The 26837-nt window shown below is 45.8% G+C and overlaps 1 protein-coding gene and 1 long non-coding RNA gene across 3 annotated transcripts in view; one reads left to right on the forward strand and one right to left on the reverse strand.

The window, feature by feature from the left end:
• Positions 1-22080, reverse strand: part of STK35 (serine/threonine kinase 35) — a 42806-nt gene extending 20726 nt beyond the window's left edge. For both annotated transcript variants that reach the window (XR_010661462.1, XM_065921569.1), the window contains exons 1-3: positions 21592-22080; positions 20400-21000; positions 8417-9166 (exon numbers count right to left, since the gene is read on the reverse strand). Coding sequence is in view for 1 of the 2 variants with exons in the window: in XM_065921569.1 (XP_065777641.1) it covers positions 8454-9166; positions 20400-21000; positions 21592-21897 (1620 nt within the window). In the remaining variant the exon portion in view is untranslated. The remainder of the gene's footprint in view (positions 1-8416; positions 9167-20399; positions 21001-21591) is intronic.
• LOC136159398 (uncharacterized) overlaps positions 20581-26837 on the forward strand; it is a 76131-nt gene continuing 69874 nt past the window's right edge. Inside the window, exon 1 of the long non-coding RNA XR_010661463.1 lies at positions 20581-20736. This is a non-coding gene — a long non-coding RNA (uncharacterized lncRNA). The remainder of the gene's footprint in view (positions 20737-26837) is intronic.

Raw genomic sequence — 26837 nt, forward strand, 5'->3', positions numbered from 1 at the left:
GAGAATGTGAGCAACAACAGCCCTGGGGCAGGCCTGTCCCCTCATGGATGCTTTGATGTCTTGCAGAGCTTCCAGGGACAGATTATCCTTGGGGGCATCCAATCCCGTTATGTAACAGACAGCTCAGCTTCCTCATGCTGATACAGCAGGAGCAACAGACAGAGAGGGCAACAGCGGGGGCAAAAGCTGGCGCCCAGGGAGCGGCCTGGCCTTACTACTACCGGTCTGCCCCAACTGAAACTCCCAGGAAACACCAGTAGGGAGACCCAGAAGCAAGGGACAGCCTGCACACTGCATACTGGCGGTACCTGGAGCTACGTCTTCAGTGAACACCGAGCTTTGCGTTCCTGGGGAAAAGAAGCAAACCCAACACCCCTCTGCCCTCACAGCTCTGCAAAGTCTGGTGAGACAGGGCAGAACAAGGCTGGGGCCTCCACTGATAGACAGGGATGCAGAAGCTCAGCAGTTCTAGTTCTGCTTGGATCTAAGATTAACAGTCACTGTCTAAATACCCTTCCTTGCCTCCATTTCTCTACTTTAACTAAAGCTTCCATTCTTTCCAAGGACCTAATCATCTACTTCAACTTCCCGGGGGCTCAGATGATAACGTGTCTGCCTACAATGCAAGAGACCCAGGTTCGATCCCTGGGTCGGGAAGATCCCCTGGAGAAGGAAATGGCAACCCACTCCAGTATTCTTGCCTGCAGAATCCCATGGACGGAGGAGCGTGGTAGGCTACAGTCCATGGGGTCACAAAGAGTCAGACATGACTGAGCGACTTCACTTTCTCTTTCAATCATTTACTTCAGGATGAGGTTGGCACTTTCCTCTTTCTATTCCTCCCATCTTCTCTCTGGGCTGTTCAAGATTCTCCCAGACACTAAAAGGGATGAGCCTCTGGGGTATGAGAATCAAACTTCTGACCTTGGTCTCTTCAGTGGTTGCACTGACTTGGAGAAACCTTCTTTGCTCACTGTCCTCTGGGCTGCCCAGTTGTTTACCAGCACACTCCAAACTTTCTCAGAGTAGAAGAAACCACCTCCCAACTGGAAACTGACTAAGTGCCAGGCACCTCAGGACCAGGTTACTCATCTCCGGATGTGTGGTGCTGGGAAGGCAGAAGTGCAATCTACATGAGGCTCAGTTTGTTGAATTTTGAAAACATTTGAGATTTATACACAATTCCATGAGGCAATACACATTGGCTAAAGCTATGGATTTAGACCTAGGTGCAAATCTAGGCGGAGAAGGAAATGGCAGCCCACTCTAGTATTCTTGCCTGGAAAATCCCACAGACTGAGGATCCTGGTAGGCTACAGTCCATGGGGTCGCAAAGAGTTGGACACGACTGAGTGACTTCACTTCACTTCAAATCTAGGCTTTGACCTTTACAAGCTCTGTGGGCTTCAGGAAGTTACTTGAAAAGAAGTAAATGAAATAATGGTCATAAAACACCCAGCCCAGGGATGGTCATTAATTATCATCATCTTTGGTACTGTTACCCTCCATCAGAGCCTGAGCCTTCTAGACTCAGGAAGCGATGCTCTGAGTGGAGGTCCCACACTCCCAGAAGCTAAGTCTCGTCCACGGTCTCCTCCTGCCTCTTCCCACAGCGAGGGCAGTCCTGTGAGAGAAAGGCCTGGCAATTCCTGGGTTAGTTCTGATGGCTGGGTCGGGAAGTTGCTCTCAGGTGCAGTGTGGACACTAATCTAGTCTTGGGTTCTCAACCACGCACTTAAAAGCTTTTAAAAGTTTACAGCCCCACTCCTACCCTAGGACTCTGTTTTGAAGACTCTGTTATTTAAAATAAACCATGTTAAATACCACCCCCCCCCATTTTAAAGTATTTAGTCTTATTTTTGATGAACTTGATACCTATAAGGTGACACAATTTGGGTTTAATTACAGCCAAGAGGAAGCAAATAATCTGAATGGGTTTCTACAGCTTCAGTGTAAGCACGTGCTGCTGCCTGTGAGATGAGCAGAAAAAGCTTTTGAATCTCCAGCTAAGGGGCTCAACTAGAGCGCCGTGTTAAAAAACCTCCAATTCATAAAACAGAAACGAAACCTGAAGCCCAGGTCAAGCGGCCAACCGGATAGCCGGTATGGTAGCCCAGAGCCACATCTTAGAGGACTTCAGGCCAGTGAATAATACATCATTTATTATTTCAACATTACTCTTCTCAGGTGGCACTAGTGGTAAAGAACCCACCTGCCAATGCCCGAGATGTCAGAGACCCAGGTTCAATCCCCGGGTGGGGAAGATACCCTGGAGGAGGAAACGGGCAATCCATTCCAGTATTCTCGCCTGGAGAATCCCATGGACAGAGGAGCCTGGCGGACTATAGTCCATGGGGTTACAAAGAGTAGGACATGACTGAAAAGACTTAGCATGCGCACACATTACTTCAAGAAATTAGGCTCAATTTCTTTCTGATGTGGAGCAGCTACCAAGATAGCATATGGTACAAAGAACATTTTCTATGACCCCCTCAGATCTACCAACATCTGAGTTCCTTCTTCAGGCCTGAACTGCCCACTCCACATTACATCATTCAAGGCTCTGGCTTCAAAAGGCCCTAGTAACTGAGGTCTGTGTATCAGACAGCAAACTTGGCCGTGAATGCAGAGTCCCTTATCCCTCAACACGCTCCCTGGCAACATGTGGGCGGTAGCACCTGGGACATTATTTTGGCTGGCTTCCTGCTTTGGGTAAGGCTTTTGGCTGACTGGTAGAGACCATTAGGAATTATTAAATATCTTCAAAAAGTGACAAATAAGGGAGTAGTAGGACCCATCATTGAACAACCTTTAAAAAAATAAAAATAAAAAAATAGATGTATTTTTCTGGAACAAGCTATTGGACAGAGTTGCCTTGACTATAGCTTTGCTTCAAAAAAGAAAGCTATTTATTTGGTAATCCTCAGAAGCAAGGCAACTAAAGACCACTGTCTTCAGAGACAAGGCTTCCACCTCAAGCCCAAGTGTGTATCTAAAACTCTACCGTTTAGTATTCCATTTAGACAGTTTATACAAGGCACCTTCACAGACTCTTGCAATTCCCCCAACAGCCTCACTCAGATAAGTATGATTTCACAGACAATAAAACCCAGACAGGTAAAATGACTTGCCTGAGGTCACACAGCCTAAAAAGCACCAATGGGACTCAATTCTAGACAGTCCACGAGGCAACACCCCTCTAAGAGGAATCCCGTGTTTCCAACCCAAAGTGCATTTCCATTCAAGGTTTGCAAAAAACTAAAACCATTTAGCCCCAATTTAAACATTACTCTGAAATCTACAGTCCTAGATGGCTGAGGCATTCTTTCATCATGCTGATACTGGGGACAACTGGGTTTCCTTTATGCAGCTAGAATGTGATCCATGACCACCGGTTTGGTAAGAAAGCTGGCCAGCAATCAGGTCACACAAGTTCTGCCCATTCATTTGGGACTTTGAATAATTCCTTCTAGATCCCTCCTACTTCTCAGCTCCCCATCATGGTAACAGGAAGAGGCACCAAAATGTGGTCTGCTGCTTGGCAATACACGAAGACAAAACTTTTCAGTTATCTGTCTTTTTCTCTTTCATTCTCCTATAAGTGTATGGTGAAGTTTTCCAGAAGTTACGTGATGAGTGATGTAGCACCAGGGTACACAGTGGAAGCAAATGAGAATTCAGCTGACTATCAAAACAGATGTTGATTTGCAAAAATAGAAAATAATGCCACCCTACTGACTAAACATGGGCTTTCTCCAGTGGCTCAACGATAAAGAATCCGCCTGCAATGCAGGAGATGCGGGTTCGATCCCTGGGTTGGGAAGATCCTCTGAAGAAAGAAATGGCAACCCACTCCAGTATTCTCGCCTGGAAAATCCCATGAACAGAGGAGCCTGGTGGGCTACAGTCCACGGGGTCACCAAAGTTGGACAGAATTTAGCAACTGAACAACTCACTAAATATGTTTTTGGAAAGTTTTCATAAATTATGTATGATAGCATGTAGCTAAATTATTCATTTGAAAGAAACATTTAAAACATCCTTGACCATCTCCACATTTGTACCTCTAGACCATTCTCTCCCCTGAACTTCAGACTCCTCCACCTGCCTACTCAACTTCTGTACTTGGTTTCTGAACAGGCATTCCAAACATTCAGATGACCAAGACCTAAATTCCTCCAGTCAAACCTGTTCTTCCCCATCTCATTTGATCCTCTCTATCCTTCCAATGGTTTACAAAGCCAAGAAATTGAAGTCATCCTTAATTCCTTTCTCTCACATCTTTTGTTCAATCTAGCATGAAATCCTATCGGTTGACTTCAAAATTCACCCCAAATCCAATCATTATCTTCCCTGCTCCACTGTTCAAAGCCATCTTTATCTCTCACCTGGGTTATCAGAGTAACCTCCCATCATATCCCCTCACTTGCCCCCTCCAGTTTACTTTTAGCACAGTAGTTACAGTGATCCTTTCAAAAGATCAGATATCACACAGCTGAAAACACATCAATGACTTTTCATCTTACTGAAGATAAAAGGCCTCTTCTGTTGTTCAGTTGCTCAGTCTGAGTCTTTGTGACCCCACAGATAGCAACAAACCAGGCTTCCCTGTCCTGGAGCTTGCTCAAACTCATATCCATTGAGTCAGTGATGCCATCCAACCATTTCATCCTCTGTTGTCCACTTCTCTTCTTGCCTTCAATCTTTCCCAGCATCAAGGTCTTTTCTAATGACTCGGCTCTTTGCATCAGGTGGCCAAAGAATTGAAGCTTCAGCATCAATCCTTCCAGTGAATATTCATGGTTGATTTCTTTAGGATTGACTGGTTTGATCTCCTTGCAGTCCAAGAACTCTCAGTTGACTCCTAATTACCTCTCTAGCTTCTTTTCCTATACTCACCTCCCTGTTCACTCTGTCTAGCCTTCAAGCTGTTATAATGGTTATTGCCTCTGAGATTTTCTTCCTCCAGAAATCCCAGTGCCTCACTCCCTCAACTCCTTCTAACCTTTGATCAAAAGTCTTTAAGGAGACCCACCCCAATCTCTTCTACTTGGAAGTACACCCCCATCCCTCACCTCTCTGCATTCTAATTTTCCTTATCCTAGTCTACACCACCTCCACCCCCACCCTGCCCTGCCAACCCATAGCTAACAGTTATGTTTGTTCATCTCTCCAGGAAATATAAATTCTACAGTTGCAAGAATTTGTTGGTTTTGTTCACTAATGTATCTTTTGTGTCTTGAAATAGTCCCTGGCAAACAGTTTCTTAATAAATATGAATGAATATATGGAACTAGTTTCTCCATCTATATATAAAGCTTGATTGGCAGAAAGGGGAGTTTGGACTCCACAGATCTTCCCAGCCCAAGTCTCTGATTCTCTAACCAGCCAGATACTCATTTATACCACAAGTGATTTGAACCTTTGGCACAACAAGGTTCAGCTCCTGGTCACAAAGACTTGGGCCCTGGACCCGGCTCAAGTTCTAAGTGTTCAGCTAGAACAGAGCAGGTCAGGCACCACCGACCAACCACTGCCCTCATTAGCTGTCAGAGTCTGGGACATTTGGCCATAACTATGTTCCCCATCTTTTCTCAAGTTCACTTATTTCTCCTACCTGAAACAATACTCTTATTTAGCTTTAACTCTGCTCTGCAACACAGCACAGATCTCAAGGGTGGGTGTCTAAATGGGAGCCACAATTTCAACTAGTTAGGACAACCCCATAACCCTAACCCAAAACCAGGTCCCTCTTCCAATGATGATGTTCTTCGTACCCCAGGGCAAACTTGAATTCTAAGAGGTTTTTGAAAAGTGGAAAAGATGAGATGGGAACTGCCAGCATGAAATACAATTAAAATACTGTCCAGCCAACGCTTTTTAGGCTTGAACATCGTACTACCCCAAACCTAGCTTTAAGAATGCTGTTCTCCTCCTGGGTAGTAGGACAGAGTGGCCTGGCACTTGGAAAATAATAAATGCTTGTGGGATGGAAGAATTAAACCTGGAGTGACTCATTTGAGTTCACTGACTCAGCATTAACCAATTCCAACCAGAAATGTAAGGATGACAAAGGGAAAGAAGGGACTAAGAACCCACCCAGGTAAGGGAGAGTTAGTTCTGTGTCCCAGGTGCTGAGGCTCCTTGCTCATGACCACAGGGATTGGCTTCTACCTATCAGCTCCTCTCAGGGTTTCAGCAAAATCTAAGACTAGCTTATTTTCAGCTTGCCATCTTGATACTAAGAAAAAACAGGCTGGGGAGGAGGGGGCATGAGTAAGATATTGCTGTTGCTGTTTAGTCGCTAAGTAGTGTCTGACACTTTTTGCAACCCCCCACGGACTGTAACCCATCAGGCTCTTCTGTCCATGGGCTTTCCCAGGCAGGAATACTGGAGTGGGTTGCCATTTCCTTCTCCAAGGGGATCTTCCCGACCCAGGGTTCAAACCTGCATCTCCTGCATTGGCAGGTGGGCTCTGTACCGCTGAGACACCAAGGAGGCCCCTATCCTTAAATTAGTAGGATCTTGGGTTAAATGACTTAACCTTTTGCAGGGCTGCAAAGATGAAACAAAATGGTACATGTGAAAATACCTAGCATTCAAGGTGATCAATGTCCTTTTCTTTTCCCTTTAAGGAAAATAAATCAAATCTGACCAATACAGTAGCCAGCAAGTGTATCAATCTCCCAGTATCTCATTATTTCCACAATGGCCAGCTGCCTTGCTAATTGTGCCCCAAAGATCCAGGGCATTTCTCTACCCTCAGTGCTATCCATTTAGGTTCAACATCTTCTTACTAGTATGAATCAAACAACTGGTCCAACTGGTCCTCTAAACTCCAGTTCAAATCAGCATGCACATGCTGAAGTTCTTAATGCACTGTTTTGCTCCAGCTTACAGATGGCTCCCAAATGCCTACTAAGTCAAGGTCAGATTCCAGGGTCCCATATTTCATCTTATTTCTAACCTTTTTTCCTTTGCTCACATCGCAGACTCCGGTCCAGCTGCACTACCACCGTGTTCCTGGTGTACACTTTCGTACACTTTTATCTCAGCTCCATTCATGGTCTTGCAGGTCGCTGTCCTCCTCAACTACTACCCGTCTTCATCTTTCACTACCCCAAACTGCTATGCTGCCTCTGGCTTCAGCTCCCTTGCAGAGACTAGGCCTTTTACCCGAATGCTCCTCTCTGTTTCCAGTTCCCTACTCTTGTCTCTGGGCACCATTCTCTGGAAGGTCAATTTCCTTACATTGTAAAGCAACTATGACAAATAATGATTTAATGATTCTCTCCTTGACTAAGCTGCAGAAGTCCCAAGGATGGCACATGTTTCTGATTTTGCTTACCATTTTTCCAAAGCCTAACACAGTACTTGACAAATTAAAGTCTGCCACCAATCTGTTAAATAAGCAAAGATTTCTCTATAAGAATTCACTAACCCACTGTCTCTAGTATCTAAAATGGAGAAACCATTTGCTCTATGAAGTGGGAGAATAATTACATTATGGCACCTATAATGGAATATCAATTACCTTCCAGTAGTCATGTATGGATGTGAGAGCTGGACTAAAAGAAAGCTGAGTGCTGAAGGATTGATGCTTTTGAACTGTGGTATTGAAGAAGACTCTTGAGAGTCCCTTAGATTGCAAGGATATCAAACCAGTCAATCCTAAAGGATATCAGTCCTGAATATTCATTGGAAGGACTGAAGCTGAAAGCTCCAATACTTTTGGCCACCTGATATGAAGAACTGACTCACTGGAAAAGACCCTGACACTGGGAAAGACTGATGGCAGGAGAAGAGGATGAGATGGTTGGATGGCATAACCGATTAGATGGACATGAGTTTGAGCAAGCTCCGGGATTTGGTGATGGATAGGGCAGCCTGGTGTGCTGCAGTCCATGGGGTTGCAAAGAGTCGGACACGACTGACTGAACTGAACTGATGCTTTCAAGGTATGACATGGGGAAATGTTCAGGTTAGAACGGAATGGAAGAACAGGAAACTAAACCTAAAACAGCATGATCTAAACTGCACAGAACTGGATGTGTATACAGGAAGGATACAAATTGGGGACAGTGTTTATTCTGAAAAAAATTGTCTGTACTTTTGCACATTTTCTACAGTAAGCATTTATTGAGAAAAAGTGTTTCTAAAAATCTTAAAAGAGACTCAGTTCAAATGCAGTGTCCACCCAAAACTTCTCTAGACTTTCTAATTCGTACTCAAATAATCCCATGCCTCCTCATCGAGACTTGGGAGGAATCTGTGGTAACAAGCACTTTATTTCTCTTCCACCCTGCATATCTCCCCAACTCCATTCCCCATCTCCCCTCCCATCCTCCGGGGCCAAGTCTGAGGAATCCAGCAGTCCAGGAGGAGCACATGCAGAGCAGAAAGAGGTACACTCACCTAGTTGAAAAACACCCAAGATGCTTTGCCCTGAATTTTAAGCAGCACATGTGACCTGGTCCATTCTGGTTTCAAGTTCAAAGGCATCAGGCCGGTCCTGTGGGTTAGCAGCTAACATATCTTTCAAGAGCTGCTTGATCCCCTCAGACATGGAAGTCCTGCGTTTCTGGGGGATGTGCAACTCCATCTTTGGGTTTTCTAGCAGCGCCTCACCAACAGGGACGATCTCAGTCCCCTGTTTGATATAGGTCCCCAGGAGCTCCTTCTTGGTCTCAGAGTCAATGAAAGTGATTCTTTCTATCATTGCCCAGATGATAATACCCAGGGCAAAGATGTCAGCCTTGGCTGTGTAGTGTCCCTCCCAGACTTCAGGGGCCATGTAGAAGTCTGAGCCACAGGCTGAGGACAGCCAGTACTTATTCACATTCACATTTTTGTTGTCTGGATTGCCCTCTTTACCTCGGGGGGCCAGACCAGCACAGACCTTGCTTAGTCCAAAGTCTGCCACCTTGAGGATGGGGGTGCCAGACCGCTCTGTGATGAGGATGTTGTCTGGCTTTAGGTCCCTGTGCACGATGTGGTTTTTGTGCAGGAAGGCAATGGCGCTTGTGAGCTGCAGCATGAAGCTCTTGTTGGTGGCTGGGTCCGGCCTCCGGGATAGGACATACTGATTCAGGTCTCCACCTTCACAGAACTCCATGACAAACCAGAGATAGCAGGGTTCCTCAGCATAACCCAGGATCCTTTCTCCTAAATCAAGGGAAGACCAGAAAGAGCCTGAGTGAGATGGGCGCAGTCACACCACTTACAGACTACAGAGATGTGGCACATGAGAGCAGGAATCACAGTGCTGACAACTGCTCCGATCTAAGAGGACCAGCAAAACTGGCACGGAGCTAACTATGCAAGAAGACCCGACTCTACTCACACAGGGGAGTCAAGGGATAACATGAGAAGGGAACCCTGGCTTACTGCTCATTAGCCAGGAGGAGTTCGCCCTGCCCAGTTTCCACTTCTGCTTCTTTGCCTGTCAATGGCCATGTGTGAGACAGAGTACCAATACAGGCACCTGACATTCATTTAAAACTTACCAGCACCATAGGAGGAAAAAACAGCCCCATCTAATGAAATGAACCCAAGGCTCATGGAGGCTTAAGAGTTCACAGACTTAAATCTATGACTGCAGAGCCAGTGTGTTTCATTATACTATGTCCAAATAGGCAGCATACCTCCCAGGGCTGCTGCTGCGACAAGTGAAAACACGTGGGAAGACTGTCAAATGTCTGTCACCCCACCAAGGCCAAAGACCTTCCCTCCATCCCTCCCTGCTTTGTACAGGACTCTTGTCATCGATGTATCTAGAATGGCACTACCATTTTATTTCAGACATCTTTCACTCAGTGTGTTTCTGGTAGTCCCCCACACGCCAAGCACCAGCTAAGATATGTGATAGGCCCATCTCTATGAAGTTTAGTTTGAAGAAGAGAACAGGTCTTTAAAACAGCAAGCATCCTACGTTGTGCATCGGCATCAAGGTCAAATTTTATGAACAGTGAAGAGTGGGCAGGAGTCACCAGATCTAAACAAGTCTAAAGGAGCAGGACTTGAGTGACCCTGAGAGACAGGCAGTAAATCAGCAGGGAACAGCCAGAAGGGAACTCTAGGCTGAGATGGGATAGATAATGAAGCCCAGGAACAAAAGGACCAGAGAGGTGTAAATAGGAAGTCTGAAGTGGATATAAGATATAATCAAGTTGTGTGCTTGAAATTCTAGCTCTGCCTTCTCCAGAAAGTCTTCCTTTTGAAGCACAGAAACTCCAGGAAAGCTGGTGACTGGCACCCAAACAAATCCTAATATCCTTTATAAAGCAAGAACAGTTTACTGAAACCTTAGCAAGAAGCTATCTGATGACTGCAAGCGCCCAAACAGCTTGGGGCCTAAGTAGGCAGGTGTCTCATTCTCCTGATGAGGAGGCTGGGCCTGCCATGGGTGGTCACATGGCTCTTTCATGATAAGTCCTCTGACCCCTCACACGGTGTCTTCATTCTACCAAAATTGAAGGCTGCACCCCGTCAACAAGTCTCTGCCATAAGGTTCCTTTTACCATTTACTTTATTACAAGGAGAACAGGTGATTCAGATGAGACTCCACTAAGCCCCCAAATCACCAAGGCACGCAGTCTACAAAAACCCAGTGGTTTGGGAGTTCTAGGTTGATGCAAGACGATGACTAGATGGACAAAGCAAAAGCTTTAGATTTTTGACCATCATCTGACAGACCGCATCGCCCCTGTAATTATATAATTTGTTTATATTGCTCACAATACAGGTAGAACCAGTTTAGGGCAGATGGATTTTTAAAAAAAAAAAAAAAAAAGAAAAACAGTTGTTTCCCATCTCCTAATCCTCTTTCTAGGTCATCAGCTCTAGCGGGTTGAGGCTCTATCTAAAAAGACTGCAAAATAAAGCTATGATCTGAGCCCATATCAATCTAGACTCCAGAGTAAAGATCCATAAAAAGGAGACCACGAAATGTTTGCTGATGGTACAGCCAGAAAGGAAACTATTAAAAAGCCATCAGATTCCTTCAGCAAAGGCCACATCAGAAAACAGTGAGACTTCTGGTGGGGTAACAGAGGGTGGGGATGATTATTTTATATACAAAGTTGGTAACTATGGCAACTGAAGTAAAAAGAAAACAACTCTGCAAAAATGACTACATAACTGTTAAGTTCAGGTTATGAGAATCCAGGGAAAGAAAAAAAAAAAGGTGAAAAAGTGCCCTCAGTCAGTGAGTGGGTGGGTGGGTGGGTAGAAACACCCAAGACTGAGGGACTTGTTCTGGAGAATAGCTAAGGTCAGGAGACACCTAAGGAGGGGGCTGTCTGTTAAGATGACAGTGCTGGACAGGAAGCAGACTCATCATCAGTGAGCATGACGGAATGGAAAGTGGGGGGACACAGCAACTTGTCCCAGGGACAAAAAGCACTTCTCTGCACAGGCAAGGGCCTTGGGCTTATTTTATGAGAAGCTGCAGCATGTGTTTTCATGCAGGAATCACAGATGCCCACAAAAAATAGGAGAGGCATGTCAGAATTCTGGTCCGTTCCTTCAAGGCAGATTGCCTCCCTGAACCTCTTTTCAGAGACCTCACATCACAGCAAGATGGAGGGAGGGCAGAGGACGCACTGGGTGCATTTCTGTCAGGAAGCCAGCAGCAGAAGAGTAATAGAGGGCCGGAAGTCAGGTCCAGGTTTAGACCCCAACTCTGCTCCCTGGTTTACTGGGTGACTTTGAGACCGAGTATGATGGGAGGTTAGCTAGAACGTGGGGTGAGTCCCTGAACCGCTCAGCCTCCATCTTCTCATCCATTAGATGAGAAGGACACACCACATATTCCTGAGTTAAGTCACAGTCAGCAGAGTGTAAGGTGCTTTGGGGGAATCACATCCTTGCCATCTCCTACACCATCATTCCCAGCAGACCTCAGCCAAGGCCCAGCAAGTCACTGATTTCAGTACTCCCAAGTGCTGGAGGCCAGAGAATTCACCTCACATGTCAGGCAAAGATGAAACAGAAACCAGAGAATGAAGTGGGTGATTACATCACATTTCCCAGGCTGTAACAGCTAAAACTCATATTCTACCTAGAGCAGGCCACTTTCACGGGCATTTCATTACCTTCTCCAAGCCCAGAAGCCAGAAGACCACAAGATAAACTTTGTACTTCAGAACATAACCTGTGCCAGAGTTCACAGGGGATATAACTAAAAAAAGAAAAAAATCAAGCAGGTGTCTCGCATCTCATCACTCATAGGCATAAGTAGTACTGAAGTCGTCCAACAAAATGGGCTCTATTGGGAAACTTGAGGCCAGCAGACTCGGCAAAAGGATAAATCAATATGAGCTATGGAAAGGCAGGCACTTCCTGGAAAGGGATACAAAATACCCAGAATTGTATAAGCCTGTCTCCAAGCATCCTCCAGAAATTAGACTTTTTAAAAATTGAAATATAGTTGATTTACAATGTGTGCCAATCTCTGCTATATAGCAAAGTGACTCAGTTATACACATTCTTTTAATATTCCTTTCCATTATAGTTTATCACAGGATACTGAATATAATTCCCTGTTCTATACAGTAGGGACTTGTTTATCCACCCTGTATATAATAATTTATTTGCATCTGCTATGCTCTAGTATAAGTACATGGGCATACTAGAGCACACACTGCTTGTCAGACACCAGAGATGTGATAAGTAGCAGTTTCTGCCCTTATGAAGGCGTCTAGTCCCTAGAAACAGAATGACGGCAGCTATGTGAATAAAGGATAGGAGGCAGTTCTACCTGAGGAGCAGGGAAAGGTGGTCAGGATAAGAAATAAGACAGGTTGAGAGTAAGTGGCTCACGCATTGTGTCTCCCAGGGTGAAGGGAATGAGTGCACACAGCCCAGGGGGCTGCATACTTGCACCGAGGGACTCACGTAATCTGGGGGTAATCACAGAAGAGATGTGGTAGGAGACGGGAAGAAATGAGGCTGGAGATGGTCTGGAGTCAGGTCAAAAGAAATGGCGTCTGGTAGACAAAGAATGTGAACTCTAAGAAACGGCAAGTGACTAACAGTTCTTGAAGTATTTTAGAAACATAAGCTGCTTACTGAAATTAAGACGTCACTAATGTTAAGTAGGCCATACCACTTAGGTGAGATATCCAAGCTGACAACACTGTGGCTCGCCACTAAGTGCTGATTTCCGAGATGTCAACATGTGGAAGAACACAACTGAGGACCAGGTTCCCTCTGGAGGCAGGAGTTAGAAATGGAAGACAGACTAGGGGCCAAGAGACCCATCAGAAGAAACGAGAGCAAGGGAGGAGGCAAGAAGGGGATGGGAAAAGGTCTTGGAGATTTAGAATCAACAGAACTTAGCAATGTATCATTTGTCTGTCACATGTGATAGGAAGGAAGAAGCCAATCCTCTCCTCACTCCAAACTCACATCTACTCACAGGACCCTTTCACAAGTGAGGACACGGAGGCTACAGTCTCACAGAGGCAGACCTCAGAGTCTCCATAGCCTGGGTTTCTAACCATGATGCTTTCCTGCCGCCTCTTGCTGCCAGCAGCAGAAGTTAACACCTGGATGTTCCATTTCCCACTTGGCCGCAGCTCCTTAAGTACTCTTACGTATGCCCCCAAGGAGTTTAATATTCATCAAGGCCAATCACACAACATGCTGATGCATTTTTCATAAAGGATTAATTATGATTTTGATAAGTATGCTGAGATAATTCAGCAATATTTATCACAAGTCTTCAAAATGCTCAGTGTGACATAAAAATCCCATTCCAGGAATTTATTCTAAGAGAAGAGAACCAAAAAGACAAAACAAAAATCTACCAGCATCAAAAAAGCAACCAAGCACTCAAACATGCAGAGCTATCTCCACACAGCACAGTAAAAGTGAGGAGGCAGAACGGCTGCCCACGAGTAGGTAACGATTAGTAATGACATATCCAACTTAGTTGAACGCTTAGAGGGTCATGCTTTACTTCAACAAAATTTACCTAGCCAAAAGAGAAAAGCCATGTAACACATCATAAGCATAGTTAATGTGAAATAGGAAATAAGGTACACAATTTTTAAGTTATGTCCAAAAAATATTATAAAGGAAGCCAGAATTGAGGTTTGAAAATTTGTTATGACCATAGCCATCCCTATTTTGGATTAAATAAAAAATTTAATATATAACTTTTAACTGAAGAAGTGGCTCAGAAGATCAGTCCCAAGATGCCGAAGGTGAGGACCACCCAGCGCGTTCTCCCCAGATGAGCTCATAGACCGAGCACTGGTTCCGGTCTCAATGACCTTGAGCTGTGTCACTATAAAGAGGCTGGGTCCAGTGTCAACACCACAGGCTGTGCTCAATTCAATGTACTTCATTCATCAAATGTCACTGTGCACTAGAGAACAGACCCCCTCCAAGTGGCTGCCAGAGCAAGATACAGTGTCCAACAGAGGCCGAGAGGCCAATGTTGAATTCTCTGGCCCAGTGGCCCTCCTGGGGTCAAGATCACCCACTCCAACACTTTCATGGCTATGTCACCGTAGGCCAACTTCTAAAAAAGATCCCATGAATGGTTCATTTCTCATAAACTGGGGAGAGACACGTACCCCCATAGGCTGGTATAAGGCTTAATTGTGACACTCAAAGCATCTTGCACGGTGCCTGGACACCAGAGCAGGTAACTATCCGACATTAATCATGTTGATGTGTCATAAAGCAGGATGGTCATAAACCAGCAGGTCAAGAACTGGAAAGAACATCTGCATATAAACCTAGACCCTGACCCTACACCGCTACAAGTTACTACTGGTACGACAAGTTACTCAAGTAACGCTACAACACTATAAGTTACTCAACTTGACGGATCCTGATTTTCTTGTGTGTAAAACTAGGTAACAGAAACTCTAACCTAAAGTGGAGAGGATTAAATGAGAGGATGAACCATGAAAATCTAAGGTTCGTTATTAGGACTTGGAACATTCCAAGGATCTTGTTAAACATGCAGATCCCACTGGCCAGGCAGACATGCCAGTAACCCAGGGCAGTCCTGGTTGTTTCTCTCTCCATGTGCAATGGGCCTTCCCAGGCCGACTTCTGATTGGCCCTTTTATAGCTCATCCTTCCCCCATCTCAATTTAGTCCACAGTCCTGCCAGCTGTCCCCTAGAGCGCCTCTCACAGGCTGCAATCACCAGCTGTGCTGTGCCTGTCTATCTCCTCCCTTAGACTAGGCACCACAGTGGAACAAGGCCAAGCCTCAGGGCTTCTGCGATGTACCTCACACACGGAGTAGGTGATCAATAACTGGGTGAAACGAATCAAGATGAGAGCTGTTAGCTGAAAAGGCGTAAAACAGAGAAATAACAAAATGTTCTAGTATAGGGCCTGCAGAATATGTAGATTAAGACAAGTAAGCATCCAGAATTTGTGAGTCTGAAAGGAGGGCCACTGGTTAAATACCACTGAAAGCCAAGTTCAAGTTGAAAATAAACTGATGTTCTTTCTATTGGGACCCTAAGCTCTCCCTGACAGTTTATTTATGCCATAAAAAGCCCCACCCAACACGATCCCAATTAATCAAAGCTCTCAAGTAAGGGCTGCTTCTATCTCCTGGGGCTGGTATCCAAAACCCCCACTGCACACAGAAGGAAAGAAGTCTGCCGATAGCAAGAGAAATAATAAGTCTGTGTGGCTGTCCCAAGACAATCAAGAGAACAGAAAGGAAGCAGAGGGTCCCTGGCAGTTGAAGCATAGGGGAGGCACCAGCAGAAGTCAGCAGTGCCACAAGGACTGGTTAATACAGAATCTAAAATATATAGCAATCATTAGTTTTTGAGTAAAGTATCATTACGCCCATTTAACCACCAAGAGAAATAGGAGAGCTCAGACATAAGCCACCCATCTCAAAGTGCAGCACAGCTTTGTGAAGGAAAGGAGACTCGATCCAGAACGCCAGGGCTTTGAGCCTGACTTGGCTATCTGCTTAGCTGCTTTGTATCAGGCAATTTCACTAACCTCAGTGCCTCAACTGTTCTACCCGTAAAATAGGGATAATTATAGTATACACTTCAAAAGGTAGTTATGAGGACTAAATCAGTTAATCAATATAAAGCCTCCAGAACAGCTCAGGGCACACAGCAATCAGTGAGGTTTAGCATTTTGTTGAACAGGGTGAAACTGGGACTAACAACTTCTGACAAAATCAATGTTCTACTGTATCCCATTTATTTCCAGGGCCCCTAATGCCACCTTTTTATCTGTGTCAGGGTAGCCAAAGACTACCAGTCAGCTCTCTGCCTCCACCTGAGTGGTTCTCTACACTGAGGCCCCAAAGTTGCAGTAGAGAATTCAGAGTTGCTTTCTACGGGCCTGGAAGGGGAAAACCCAGCTCTGAACCCAAGGTTTCCCTGGGTTCTCAGCGGCTGAGAGGAGTCTGCAGGCCGACAGCACATCTACTAAGATCCTGGGCCCTCCCCACAAGGGCTGCCCCTCAGCTTACTGAGGTCCACCTCCTTCCCCTGCTTCCTCAGGCCTCTCTGCTCCCAGAGGGAACCTCTCCTATTTTCCAAGAAACCCACCACTTGTGACCTTTCACCCTTAAGGATAAGATCTTATGGGGAAGTCTTCTGTAGGCCTCCTGGAAGAAACTTTGCATAGCTTCTTCTAGAACAACATGTGGCTTACAGTCACCACTAGGCATCAGTGTGCAGACAAGACTACCTCCCAGGGGCCAAGATTCCCACCCACCTGAAGACCCTCAAGGTATCTTGAGTACAATAAACATCAAATAATCAGTCAAACAGAACAAGTTTTACCAAGCTGGGATGAGCTAGATTCCTAGCTTTTCCAAACTTCTAACTTCAGTTTTATGAACCTTGAGGGTTTGTCCTGGATTTTCTTTTTGGTCCTTTTTGTTGCTATTTCTTAGAAGGATCAGTGTGTACCTTAGACAGAGCATCAGAATTTCTGAGCTTGACAGTGAGCTCAGGCTTGCCTGACATCTTTTAAGTGGCAGTAACCCTGAATTTAGTTTTAGGTGCAAAAGACAGGGTGCTTTGGCAATGAAAACAAGGGGATAAAATGCAAACTGTAAACTCCTTTTTAATGAAAAGTTCTTAAAAGTTAAACAAAGCCACCAACCCATCAACCAAGTAATTTATGAGACTGTTAATTTGGTTTTTTTTTGTTTTTTTTGTTTTAAAAAAAAAGCCCGACAGGCTGGTTTGAATACTACCACTAACTCACTTGGGGCAAGTCCTGTCCCTTTTCCGGGCATCAATTTCCTCCCCTGTGAAACAGAAGACCAGATGAGACATCTAAGATGGTTGTCAAACTTCTGGTCTCTATATAATGCTCTGCGTAGGACCTTTTGGTCTATGTTCAGAGAGCAAGGAAGGACATAAAACACAGAAGTCTACCAAAGTTTGACAAGATGAAGAACTATTCTAAGAAGTCCTCTACCCCTTCTCTGACACTGGTTTATTCATACATAACTTTTTACAACTATAGAAACGTCTTCGGGTAGAGTTGACACTGAAGTGGGGCTTCGGGACAGGGACGAACCATTCTCTATTTGGCCGAATTATGAAATAAAATGCACTTTCTCTCTACCTATCCGTGTGTTATCAGGTTCCCTTCTTTTAAAGCCCACCTTCCCTGCTAACTCCAGGTTCTCATTCTTGCTAATCTGCACAACACAGTACAGAGCTGTTGTTAATGAGCCAACCTGCCTTTTCCTCCTGTGACCCTGATTAGCATTTGAGTTTTCTACAGCTTCTCAAACTTTTCAAATTAAGTTCCCTTGGGGCTAAGAGTTGTGCTTTTTTTCTTCTCTGCAAATACCACTATAGGACCTCAGTAAGTTTGTGGGTTTGGTTCATTGAGACTTTAAGGCAGATTAACACTTTTTAGTCTGTTATTTATTCTAAATTACAGGAGACTGGTCAAGAGGTGACCACAAAGAACATTCTGTTTACAGACAAAGCTGAACCAGATTATCTGCAAACTGAAGGAATCTGCCCCGGGGTATATCAGGACTGCTAAATTTTGGAAGCTGAAGTCAGGGAAAGTTAATTTGGGGTAATCTGGATACTTATTGTTCTCCACTTCAATACTGACAGTAAAAAACAAGCTTATTAACTGCTTGTTAAATTAACACTCTGAGCATCAGCCTATAAGCAGAGGCAACATACACTGCCTTTAATGTTCTTTCCCTGGGCCCAGAACATTAACTGACCCATAGCAGAGGCTCATATATTTAAGACTTCAAATAACTGAAAGGGATATATTAAGTATGTGGCCTAAAAGCAAAATATTTCATTTCTTTTAGGTCTCACTTTTAGTCACAAAGGGAGGAAGAAGATATCACTGTTTCTGTCAACTTGGCGCTGCAGACAACACAGGAAACAGAAAGTGTTCCACGGTCAAGTTTGGGAAACTGGTACAGGAACTTTGTGAATCTTGAAGGGGATGACACTGGAAGGTTCACACCGTAGCCTGAATTTATTGAAGCAGCGACTCATCTGGAGCACTTGTGGACATTCCCAGGCTGCACAGCGACCCTATGACAGAGGAACCCTCACCCTAGGAATAAAGGACTGCTCCCCACAGGTTTGAAACGACTTGTCCTCTGTTTCATGCAGTCAGCTTAGACAAGCCATGTCTAAAAGCAAATCTAAACCCCAAAGCCCATACGAGGCTGCCACTGTTTACTGTGGAGTTGACAAAGTCTACAAGTGAGGACAAAACAGTACATGTAGGGAGACAAAGCCAAGACTTCCAACCCAGGTTGAAGGTTCAAGACTGACATAGATGAGCTGAGGGCGAAGGGGATCCTTTGGCAAAGCAAACTGCTACATCTCAAGGCGTGGTGTAAGATGAAGTCCACAGAGAAGATAGTCTAAGAGTGAACTGAAGAGCTTGTAGAATACAGAGAAACTGGAAGAATCTCCTGGAAAGTCTTTTCAAAACAAATATATTCAGTGTGGAGAGAGGGTGGCCTTTTCAAGACAGATGGGGCAGAGATGGGCATAAAAGTAGAAGCCTATTTTGAAAAAGAACCCCAGGTAACATTGAGCATGTTCTCAATCCGCTATCAAACTGATCTGAAGTAGGCCAAGGAGTTCTCTGGAGATGGGCCTGCAGAATCTTAAGATCAGGCAAAAGCTCCAAACAAAACGCACTAGCTGACCCCACCCCCACCACAAATCCTACCCATTCTTACTAAGGTCAGATCTAGTTCATCTTCAGGGGAGAAGAGTACACGTTACCCCTCTTAAAAGGATTGAGACCTTGAATCAAGACAAATCCGGGACCACATCCCTTAAGCTATGAAAAATTGTAAAGAAAACAGGAGGACAACCCTACTTCCCTTACAAGCTGATTAACCTTCATCAACTTACCTTCAAGTTCATCTCTAATCCTTAGTTTCTCTGTTTATAGAAAGAAGAGAGGATTTACTTTTAAAGTTATTACCTCCAGTCACTGTAAGAGATCTAGGGCAGAGTTGGGGCTCAGATTAGCAAGCTCTCCCCTGAGAACACTTCTCAGGCCTTCCTAGCCCACTGGTAGGAACAGACCCAGGGCTACTTGTAGTCTGAACAAGACACGTGAGCACTCAGGATGCACACACCCCTCTAACTGCAGTCAAAACCCCCAAACCAGGACTTTCCCTCCCTAGGACTGCAAAACCCCTTTGCCTCACTGAGCCCTACCTTCTCTAGAAACAAAACCACTTACAAGTCAGCCTCAGAAAGTTAAGAACGTGTAAGACAAGAGGAAAAAGATATTCGATGTTGTTGTGTGACAGTTCTGGCCCACCTATGGGGTTATTATGCTGCAGGTCCCAAGAGGACCTAGCCTAAAAACCGCCAGTTAGCTTGAGTGCCCTGGGAAGAAGAGCTGGGGGTCTCAGAGGAAAAAGACGAACCAGAGTCTGCAGGGTGGAGCCGGATGGTGCCGGGATTTTTGGAACTAGACAAGGAGTGGGTGTGGGTGGGTCCAGCTGAGTTTTTTTCTTTTTGTTTGCTTTGGGAGGGAAAGAGAAGGGGCCCAAGCCTGTGAGGGGGCTCGGTAGTTCTTCCACTAACTCTGAACCCAACCCCCTCCACTTCCAAATCCGACTTTCAAAGTGCTAGACGTTTCCTAATAATGGCTCGCACATAAGGAGCACTACTACCACAATGGTTAGCACTTAATGAGCCCTTGTTATGAAAATACCAGCTAGTGTTAGGGCTGGAAACTGATTCCGGTTCAGGAGAGGGGAGGGCGGACTTTTTGCCTGGCGCAGAAAGGAGGGTGTGTCGGGTCCAGGGTGACAGGACTGGGACCAGGTTCTCGGGGTCCAGGGTTCAGTCTGGGTCTGGCCACCAGACTCTTGGGCCCAGGCCCGGCGTAGCCAGGGCGGCCCTCGGCGCTCCTACCTTTGAGCGAGGTCTCCACCAGGCGCAGGTAAAGCTGCGAGCTCTTGTTGCCGTGGCTCATGCGCTGGGCGAGCCCGTTGCGCTGCAGGACACACTCTTCAAACTGCACAACATTCTGGTGGCGCCGTTTGAGGCTGGTCAGGGCCCAGAATTCGGCCAGCGCCAGCTCCACGTTCTCGGGGGCGTCGCAGCGGATCTTCTTGACCGCCACCCGGGCCCCGCTGCGCCCGGCCACTGCCTCGTACACCACGCCGTAGCTGCCGCGCCCGATCTCCGCCAACAGGCTGTAGCGCGGCCGCGCCGACCCGCCGCCGCCCTCCGGCCGCCGCCGCGCCAGGTAGGCCTCGCCCGGGGCCTCGGCCGCCACCGGATCCATGGCCTGGGCCGCCGCCGCCGGCCTCAGCTTCGCGCTGAGCGCCCGCGGCACTGGGCTTCGCCTTTTCCGCTCGGGGCTTTGTGTACCTCTGCGAGCGCCGTCCTCCTCCCCCGTTTCCATGGCTGCGGGCGGCGGGGGGAGCAGCAACGGCGCTGCCCGGGACCCCCCTGCCTCATCCCTCCGTCCGGCCCCGGGACGTGGAAGAGCGGGACCTTGGATTGTGACCTGCGGGCGAAAAAATCGGTTAAACGACCAGGCCGAGGCGGGCAGGCCTGGAGTGTAGGCCTCAGGGCGTCCCACCTCCTCCTCTGGCCGTTGCGGCCCCTTTAAGACGGAAGCCACGGCTGCAGAGCGAACGGGGGAGGGGAGGGGAAAGCGGGAAAGACGAAACCACGGGGCACTGGCTCAGAGGGGAGAGCCGGAAAAGAGAGCAGAAAGTACCCGCCTTTTCAGTTAATTTATCGTGTAGCAGTACGAAAAACAAGGACCCGCAGTTTTCACGACTGATGAAAATCGCCTTCAGAAGCAATTCGGACTGTGGAAATCTTTTTCCGCCGCCTGGCTCCCTTTGGGATGCCCCTCCCCGCGTCCCGCCCTGAGTTCTCCCGGGTGTAAACAGTCCATTGAATTAAGCCCGAACAGAGCCCCGCGGACCGACCCAAGTCCCGCCGGACTGCGGGTGTAAGGGGTTGGCTTAAAAGTTCGGCGTCCTTGAGCGCGCCCAACCTGGGGCCCAAGTGCCCTCACAGACGCCTGAGGAGGCAGGCGTAGTTTCATCTTCGGTGCTAGCTTTTACGCCGCGGACAGCGCGCTTACCTGGCCGGCGCCCTTCCACTTCCGGGCAGCGCGTTTCCCTCCTAAGGCCCCCGGCTGGGGATGGTCCGCCCCTGGACAGGGCTGCCTCGGGTACGGAGCCGCGCGGGAGGCCGCGGCCCGGGTCGGGCGTGCGACGGCGCCTGCTACTGTACGAGTGACCGCAGCAGTGCTCTCGGGGTACAGCTGAGCGTCCGGGCTCCCGCGGCTCTCCACGTGTTCGCGCCAGCTGAGCCCTTTACGTAACCTTTTTATATAAGCCGCACGTCCGGCCCTCAGTCGGGCCAGCGGAGGCTCCTGGTGGCCCATCCCCCGGAAGGCCGGCTGAGTGTTGCGCCGCCGGGGTCCTGCCAGGGTCGGCGGAGCAGCCGCAGCCCGGCGCACCCACGCGGGGCGGGGGCCCAATCACAGGCGAGAACACCCAACCAACAAAAAATAGGCGCCAAATTCCCGCGATTCGGCTGTGGTCTCTGGTCTCCACAGCCGCTTGTGCACCGCAACCTCCTCTCTTCGCCCGCGCTGCGAGAAGAGCTGCACGCAGTAGGCCCTAATAAATACTGATTGGTCGATTGGATTGGTCGGTTTAATTGATTCATGGGTCTTGCCTGGGAACCGCCCGGACTGGGCTGGACTCCATACCCTGTCTCCTATTAAACCTGTTGATGATCTTGGGCAGACCATTGCCTCCACTTGGAGCCTCAGTTTCCTCTTCTGCAAAATGGCTAGACTGGGCCTTACCTCCCAGGATTGATAGCCCCAAATTAAATAAGCATATTTTATATAAAATGTTAATATGTAAATATTTATATGTAAATAGAAAGTGGCTAATTGGATGCAGGGCTGAGAGCACTGAATGTAAACTTCTTTGAGGCAGGAATTTTAATATCTTGTTCACTCGTGGTGCCTAATAGTTGTTCCGTATTTGTAAACTGAATCTACAGATATTTATGGAGTGCCTATAATGTGTGAGGCGCCCGTTTTTTACATTGCTTCCCAGGTTCCGTTTGGTTCAGTTGCTCAGTCGTGTCCGACTCTTTGCAACCCCATGAATCGCAGCATGGCAGGCTTCCCTGTCCATCACAAACTCCCAGAGTTTGCTCAAACTCCTCCATCCAGTCGGTGATGTTGGGCCTTAGAAAGCATCACTATGAACGAGGCTAGTGGAGGTGATGGAATTCCAGTTGAGCTATTTCAAATCCTAAAAGATGATGCTGTGAAAGTACTGCACACAATATGCCAGCAAATTTGGAAAACTCAGCAGTGGCCACAGGACTGGAAAAGGTCAGTTTTCATTCCAGTCCCAAAGAAAGGCAATCCCAAAGAATGCTCAAACTGCTGCACAATTGCACTCATCTCACACGCTAGTAAAGTAATGCTCAAAACTCTCCAAGCCAGGCTTCAGCAATACGTAAACCGTGAACTTCCAGATGCTCAAGCTTCCCAGGTAGCTATGATAAAGAACCCACCTGCCAATGCAGGAAACATAAGAGATGCTGGTTTGATCCCTGGGTGGGGAAGAGTTCATTGAGGAGGGCATGGCAACCCACTCCAGTATTCTTGCCTGGAAAAGCCCATGGACAGAGGAGCTGGTGATCTAGGGCCCATAGGGTCAGAGAGTGCAACAAGACTGAAGCAACTTAGCACCGCATTCTTGCTGGGGAAAGAGCACTGAACAAGACAATCTCTACCTTAGTTGAGGTTCTGTGCCTCATCAAATCATATGGGTGACTGCAAATTAGTGAACACACTTTCTTGTGTCTCTTGTCCTTATCTATAAAATGGGAAGAGCAGTATGTGAGAAGTCAGTGAGTTTAGAAGGTTCAAGCACTTAGGACAGGGCCTTTGCACACATTAAATGTTAGATATTATTAAATAAAAAATACACAGAATCATTTTGACAATGTAAGTGTGATAGATGAAAAGAATGAGCTAAAGAGTGCCTGGGGATTGGGGACAGGCCACTTCTTTGGTGTGATCACTAAAATAAATTTTGGGGGTAAGATTTCAAATTTACATATAAATTGCAAGCATGGTAAAGATTCTCATACATTTTTTAACCAGAATAATAATTTGCTATATTTTACTATATTTGCATTGTCCTATTCTCTTGTGTATTTGTGTATGTTTTGTATAAAGACGTGGGTGTACTTTCCCCCCCACACCACTTTGTGTTTCAGACATCATGCCCTTTTAATCCCAAATACTTCTGTGTGTATTTCCTAAGAACAGGAATATTGTCTTGCAAAACCTTGGTACAACTATCAAAATCAAGAATTTTGACAATAAAACAATTTTTAATACATCTTCCATACTTAAATGTTGCCACTTGTCCCAATAATGTAGCTATTCCCACAATCCAATCAGGATCACATATTTACATTTAGTTGTCATGCCTCTTTGGTGGTGGTGGTTTAGTTGTTAAGTCATATTAGACTCTTTGTGACCTGCATGGACTGTAGCCTACCAGGCTTTTCTGTCCATGGATTTTCCCAGGCAAGAATACTGGAGTGGATTTCCATTTCCTCCTCCTGTGGATCTTCCCGACCCAGGGATCGAACTCGAGTCTCCTACATTGCTGGCAGATTACCGCTGAGCCACCAGAGATTCCCCATGCCTTTTCAGTTTCTTCAGAAAAGCAGTTAATTACTCAGCTTTTCTTTGTCTTTGTGACCTTAACATTTTTAAAGAGTACTGGTGAGTTATTTTCTAGATGTCCTTAAATTTAGATATGTCTGATATTTTCTCATGATTAGAATCAGGTTATGCATTTTTGGTAGGAATGGCACCAAAAGAAGTTGAGTCCTCCGTGGACCGCATCAGGAGGCACATGACGTTTTATCCCAGTACTGATGATGTTCACTTTGATCACTTGGTGTCTGCCATGGTACTCCACTGGAAAGTTACTGTTTTCCCCTTTTTAGTTATTAAGTATCTCATGGGAAGATATTCTGAGACTATCCTGTTCTGCCTCAGACCCTCACCCACTGTTTTTTACCATTCATTGATGATTCTTGCCTGAATCAGTTTTTCCAATGGTGGTTGAAGAGTCTCTAGTTTAGTTTGCTAGGGCTTCCATAACAAAATACCACTGACTGGGTGGCTTAATAAATTTATTTTCTCACAGTTGTGGAGACTAGAAGTCCAAGATCAGAGTGTTGGCATTTTGGTTTCTCCTGAAACCTCTGTCCTTAGTTTGTAGATGCTGCCTTCTGGCTATAAGGCATAAGACCCTTCCTCTATGTTGGTTATCTTTTCCTCCTCTAGAAATGACACAGTCATACTGCGTTTGGGCCTACCCTAACTGGCTCATTTAGCTTAATCACCCCATTAAAGACTTTATCTCCAAATATTCTAAGGTACTGGGGGATTGTGAATTCCATGGTGAAGTACAGGGAAGCCTGGCATGCTGCAGTCCATGGGGTCGCAAAGAGTTGGACACGACTGAATGACTGAACAATAAAGGTACTGGGAAACTGTAAATTCCACAAATGAGTTTGGCAAGGGTGTGGAGGGGAGAGTGACACAATTAAGTCTTTAACAGTGACATGAACTGGAACCTCAACTTAGCTGTGCTAGTGGAAAGGCATTTCAGGAAGAGGGAATAAGTACAGAAGCTGTGAGACAGGAACATGATTGATGTCAAATGTAAGCCAGTGGGTGAGAATGTGAAAAGGTACAACCACTTTGTAGAAAAAAGCTTAGCAGTTTCTTATATTTACACTATAGCCCAGTAAGAATTCATTAATGTACTTACATAAGAATGTTTATACTGGCTTTTTCTTTAAGAGTCCCAAATTGAAAAACACTCCAGTGTTCAACAATATTTGAATGAATAACCAGATTGTTGTATTCTTATACCAAGAAATGCTGTTCATTGGGTGAGAAAAAGGAATGAAATATTGATACGACAACATGGCTGAATCAAAATAATTATGCCAAGTGAAAGAAGTCAGGTACAGAAGTATATATACTGGATAATTCTATATATGATTCTTGAAAATGCAAGCTAATTTATGGTGACTAAGAAAGCAGATTAGTAGTTGGGGTAGGGAGGAGGAGATGGAATATAAAAGGGACTTGATAAACTTTTTGAGGGGGTGTATATGTTCCTGACCTTGAAATTATCTTACTATACTTTCAAGAGGAGAATATGTTAAAAAAAAAAAAAAAACTGCTTTAAATAAGTGCAATTTTTGAGCATCAAGTTTACAGCTTTACCTAAATAAAGCTACTTTATAAATGGGGGTGGAGGGGAAGAGTACATACTGTGTAATTCCATTAATGTAAATGCAAGCTGCACTGATCTGTGGTAGCAGAAATCGTATCAGTGGTCATCTTTGGGTGGGAATTTACTGCTTAGGGGGCGCAAGGGAATTTTCTGGGTGATGGAGTTTTACTGTATGTAAATTATATTGCAGTAAAGTTGATTTAAAAGATGAGAAAACAAACCATACTGTGCCACTATGAACACCCATATCTTTACTTAGAGCTTCTTTTTTATTAAATTATTTATTATTATTTTAAAAATTATTTTATTTTTGGCTGCACTGGTTCCTTGTTGCTACAGGCAGGCTTTCTCTAGTTGCGGTACGCGGGCTTCTCACTGCAGTGGCTTCTCTTGTTGTAGAACATGGGCTCTAGGGCATACTGGCTTCAATAGTTGCAGCATGTGGCCTCAGTAGTTGTGATGCCCAGGCAAAGTTGCCCTGCAACATGTGGGGTCTTCCTGGACCAGGGACTGAACCTGAGTCCCCTGCATTGGCTGGCAAATTCTTAACCACTGGACCACCAGGAAGGTCCTACTTAGAGTTTCTAAGGGCAGACGGCTGCATCGTGCTCAGGCACAGCTCTGGCTCCACTCCTGTCCTCACTGGCATGTGTTGAGCAAGTCCAGTGGAGTCTCCCTTCCTATAGTTTTCCTACCTGACCTTTAGGAGAGATCAGATCTGAAGCTCTGGGAGAACCATGAGTGTAAATTCTTTTTCATGCTATGAGAAGGGCCAGGCTACTTGAAAAAACTGTTGACGGCTTGATGTTTTTGACCTGCACTTTGGTTTGTTTAAGTTACAGAAATAACCTATTCTTATTATTATGACCAATAGCCAATATTTATTAAAGTTTTCTGTCCAGCACAGAAATTAACAGAGAATTCTCATGCCCATCCTGTGAGGTAGTTACTATCATTAGCCCCATTTTACAGATGAAGAGACTGAGAGAGGAGTTTGATTAACTGGAGTTTGAACTGACAC

This window comes from Muntiacus reevesi, chromosome 2 (assembly GCF_963930625.1).
Source record: "Muntiacus reevesi chromosome 2, mMunRee1.1, whole genome shotgun sequence".
NCBI lineage: Eukaryota > Metazoa > Chordata > Mammalia > Artiodactyla > Cervidae > Muntiacus > Muntiacus reevesi.